Source organism: Humulus lupulus, chromosome 3, assembly GCF_963169125.1.
Source record: "Humulus lupulus chromosome 3, drHumLupu1.1, whole genome shotgun sequence".
NCBI lineage: Eukaryota > Viridiplantae > Streptophyta > Magnoliopsida > Rosales > Cannabaceae > Humulus > Humulus lupulus.
The window spans coordinates 28835221-28839845 of record NC_084795.1 but is presented as its reverse complement, the minus strand read 5'-3'; the positions used below and the strand labels follow the sequence as shown (position 1 = coordinate 28839845).

General features: G+C 31.0%; 1 protein-coding gene across 1 annotated transcript; it reads left to right on the top strand.

Moving 5' to 3' along the window:
• The first annotated feature begins 259 nt into the window (after positions 1–259).
• On the top strand, positions 260–3581 carry LOC133822425 (glycerophosphodiester phosphodiesterase GDPD1, chloroplastic-like). Its single transcript, XM_062254759.1, has 7 exons — positions 260–779; positions 1551–1610; positions 1700–1780; positions 1865–2065; positions 2575–2670; positions 2762–2958; positions 3042–3581. The coding sequence occupies exons 1-7, from the start codon at positions 369–371 to the stop codon at positions 3292–3294; spliced, it is 1299 nt and encodes a 432-aa protein (XP_062110743.1). The 5' UTR covers positions 260–368; the 3' UTR covers positions 3295–3581.
• Positions 3582–4625: the final 1044 nt, after the last annotated feature.

Genomic DNA, 4625 nt, shown 5'->3' with positions numbered 1-4625 from the left:
TTTATATCTTTTCAAACTATCTGTAATTAATAGTAATATTTAATTACAAAAATATTTAGTTCTGACCTTCCAACCCCACTTATACATATGTTATTTTATATATATGGTTTGAATTTATGTTTTTATTGCTACATTATGTAAAAGTATGTTAATATTAATTTGAAATTTGTATCTCACGGTGATGTGCCGTAGGCACATATCTAATCCTAGTATATATATATATATATATACACATGTTTCTAATTGTTTTGTCGAAGGAAGAACAATCTAGATGAGTCTACTCCATTAAAAAATTGGATATTCTATAGAAGAAGAACTCGAATATTCTTTCTTGAAAAATTAAAAAAAAAATTAGAATACAAATAAAGATGGTGAGCATGTCATTCGGGCTCCATTCTTTGGTATATTATCCAAAACCGAAACCTTCGTTATTCTTCTTCCTTAACCAACAAGCTCAATCTCATCCAGATTTCAAGAGAATCAACATCTTCTCCGATTCAAACCAATCCGTAATGACTTTGAAAGCCGTCCGTGTCTTCGAGCTTCAAGTCTCCGAAAATGCAGCTGCTTGCTTGGTGTTTGAGGAGGCCGATGATGATGATCGTGATCGTGAAGAAGAAATGGAATTGGGAAAAATGGTGGTGATCGGGCACAGAGGAAGCGGCATGAACATGATGCAGTCGAACGATTCGAGGTTCAAATTCATCAAAGAAAACTCCATTCTCTCTTTCAATTCCGCTGCCAAATTCCCCATTCAATTCGTCGAGTTCGACGTTCAGGTCATTTTCTCTCTTTCATTTCTTAATCATTATTATTAATAGAAAATAAAAAGACTGTTACTCGGGATTCGGGTCTCCGGTCGGATCTCACCGCCGCGATTAGTGGTTCGGTGGTTGCGTGTCTAGGCTTCTTCACCGGCCGATTGACAGAGTTTCAGAATTAGCTTTATCTACGTGGCAAGTGTCCTTTATTATTTATTTCCGTTTATTTTGGCGGGTTTTCTAGTCACTGTAATACGACACCGTGTTTCATAAAAAAAAAAAACATCATTTTTTTTTCCAATCTGTAAAAACCCTTTTTTTTAGGTAATTTTTTCTTAGTTTATTCAACATTACAATTTACAAAGACCCCCCTTTTTTTCTTGGTTTATTCAACATTGCAATTTATAACACCCCTTTTCTTTAATTTTTTAACATTATTATTATTTAAGTTACGGTGTGTAGCTGTAAAAATAGTAATAATTATAATAATATCCAACATTACAAAAGAGGAAAAAAAATTGGTTTATCCAACATTACAGTTTACAACAACCCTTTTCATTGTTGAATATTATTAATATTTTAAGTTATAGTTTAATAATCAGGTGGTCTGTGAAAAAAATTAGGCCTGGGAATCGTTGTAGAATCTCAAATTGTGATTTGTAAAAAATAAGTGAATAATTTCTCAAATGAAGCGTACTAATTAGTATCCTTGTGGGTTTGTTCCCTGTTAAGCGAAGAACCCTTTAGACGAAACTGTGAACCAAAAAAACCAACAACCTATTTTTGTAGGTTACCAAGGATGACTGTCCTGTCATTTTCCATGATAACTTCATCCTCACTCAAGATAAGGTTAGTACAACTAAGCTTGTTTACTCCTTCTAATTATACTATGATTAATAACAGCTTAGTTTAATCATTTTCATGATTGGGTTTACTAGGATGTCATTGTTGAGAAGAGAATTTCAGATATTACTCTGCAAGAGTTTCTTTCGTACGGACCCCAGAAAGAGCCTGGAATGGTAACTATTACTATTAATATGTTTTATGTCATGATGATAGTTTGAAGTTGATAAGAGTTATAATGTTATATTTATATATTTCAGGTGGGGAAGCCTGTGTTTAGAAAAACAAAAGATGGGAGAATTTTTGAGTGGAAAGTGGAGAAGGATGATCCACTATGCACATTACAAGAGGTGTTTCAAAGAGTTGATCATTCGGTTGGATTTAATATTGAGTTGAAGTTCAATGATCATGTGGTCTACAAGGAAGAAGAACTCACTCATGCTCTTCATGTAATCTTAAATGTAAGTTGAAAATACTGTCTCATTGCCCTCCTAAAATAGTATTAAAATTCTGAATTCATCCATAAAACATTTATGAAATATTGATGAGCCTTTTGAAAAAAATGAAAATTTAAATTAATTTTATTCCTACATAATAAATCCCAAGACCACTCGTGTTATAGTAACACCAATAATATTAATAAATACAATAAGATCCGAAGTTCCATAATACATATCTCTTATAAGAGTCTCTTTTTAGTAAGGATTGCATACAAAATAAAATGATGCTTACCTAAAACATAATTAGTGATATCTAATTTTACCTATCATAAAATAAGAAAATTATTATCCGGTTTCTACACATATGATATCATAATTTATTATATGCATTAACCCATTATTTAACCTTAGATCATTTTGAATTGGATTATCTATATAATAGTAATTATACATTTAATCACATATGTAGCGAACTTAAATTATTTTCCAAAATTTTTGTTTTTGTTCAATGTTCTATTTATTGGTAATAGGAGGTGAATGAGTATGCTAAAGATAGACCAATAATATTTTCAAGCTTTCATCCTGATGCTGCTCAGTTGATTAGAAAAATGCAGAACACTTACCCTGTAAGTTCACTTACTAACTCTCATTGTCTATTTTGGTCCTTTTTAACCTTATGAAAACCTCCAAAATGAAGCTGCATTGTAAAAATTATAGGTATTCTTTCTCACAAATGGAGGGTCTGAGGTTTATACAGACAAACGAAGGAACTCATTGGATGAAGCTCTTAAACTGTGCTTGGAATCTGGTTTGCAAGGAATTGTATCAGAAGTCAAAGCTATCTTTAGAAATCCTGGGATGATAAGTAAAATCAAAGAGTCTAACTTGAGGCTCATTACCTATGGCCAGTTAAAGTAAGCTAATAATAACTGCTACCTTACTTGGAATGTTCATAAATTGATCTAGAAGTATACTTTTTTCTTCTGTGTTTTTTTAGTAATGTGCCAGAGGTAGTACACATGCAACACCTATTGGGTATTGAGGGAGTTATTGTGGACCTTGTTGAAGAGATCACAGAGGCTGTTTCGGAATATATTATTCATCCAAGTGCAGCCAAGGAGGTTAATGGCATTGACTTTTTTGAAGAGGAGACAGAGAGAAGAACACAAGTAGTCAGAAACAAGCCTCAATTTTCACAACCTGAACTTTCTTTTCTCCTGAAGCTCATACCAGAGTTGATACAGCATTGAAAAAAAAAATGATTTCCTATTTAGTCTAGAAAGATACAAAGACATTGATATCATTCGGTACTAAAAAACCTAACACTGTTGAATGCTATCCCTAAATATTATATATCATACACTTGTATAAACCCATAGTTGCTTTACTGGGAAAGCATATAGGCCAGAGTTATGTGACAGTTATAGGAACATCTAAAGGTTTATTATAACTTGTATCTGTGATCTTAATCATGTTATTATTACAGAAAGCAAAGATCATGTCAAATGCAGTCTTCTAAATTCAGCATGAGAAGTATGTTGCCTGATGAGCTCAAACTGATGTTTTAACAAACTAAAACTTTGACCATGCATAAGGAAGAATCAAAGTTTGTTAATCTCAATACCTACCAGTGATTGCCATTTAAGTAGCTTAATAAAAACATGAGTGGAGTATGTTGAAATATATTAATATGGTGTTTTTCAGTCCTTCGTGAAACAGTGTGAGATGACATATGAAGTCCAATGCATATGTGAGGAGCTTTGGAAAATAATGGTCGTTTTCATGACCTGCTTAGGTCACTAATGAGCTTATTTTTGCACTTTTGATGGTGGATTAATGTGGTTTAATAATACGTAAACAAGTGTATTGAATTAGGTGTTTTGTTTTCTCATATAAAAGCTTTATTAATTGTCGGTCGCATTAATAATAAAGCGATCCATGGATTAATTAAACATATATTTAGGCTAGATAATAAGCTAACTTGGATGAAAGACATCCTCCACCTATCTCAATTATGATTGTGTTCACTATTTCAAAAAATATATATTTGTTGCAATGATAGTGTTTTATTTTTGGAAAACTGATCCAAATACGAACTAATCACTATAATTACAATTTGTTCAGACATGACTATTCTTATTTATATGTATATTTTTTTTTTAAGTCTAATCACAATAGTTGTAATTTTTCGCTGATTTTAGGACATTCTGAATGGAGTATCAAATTTGTGATCCATTGTTATATATTTACATTTTTTGTGTTTTCTTTAATGGTGTGAGTTGTGTCAAATGTAGCGCTACAAGAAATATATATTTTTAATTATAATATTGTCATTAAATATTAATGAGAGATTTTAATACACATTTTTTAATTACAATATTGTTATTAATCATTTTTTAAATATTTTATTGTTAATTATCATTAATAATAATTTATTTTTTATATCAATTTACATTTTAAAATATTATTATAGATAGGAGTGCAATCACAAATATTGTACTAAATAGAATATTTATGCCAATTTGATTGCTTTGAAAATGTCAAAGATAAACTTATAAGAATAATGGGTCACTTCATTATG

Bases quoted from the DNA above. Each gene is read 5' to 3' on its own strand.
- LOC133822425 (XM_062254759.1), top strand. From the start codon at position 369: ATGGTGAGCATGTCATTCGGGCTCCATTCTTTGGTATATTATCCAAAA. The intron at 780-1,550 runs GTCATTTTCTCT...CTATTTTTGTAG, and splicing joins TCGTCGAGTTCGACGTTCAG to GTTACCAAGGATGACTGTCC. The intron at 1,611-1,699 runs GTTAGTACAACT...TGGGTTTACTAG, and splicing joins TCATCCTCACTCAAGATAAG to GATGTCATTGTTGAGAAGAG.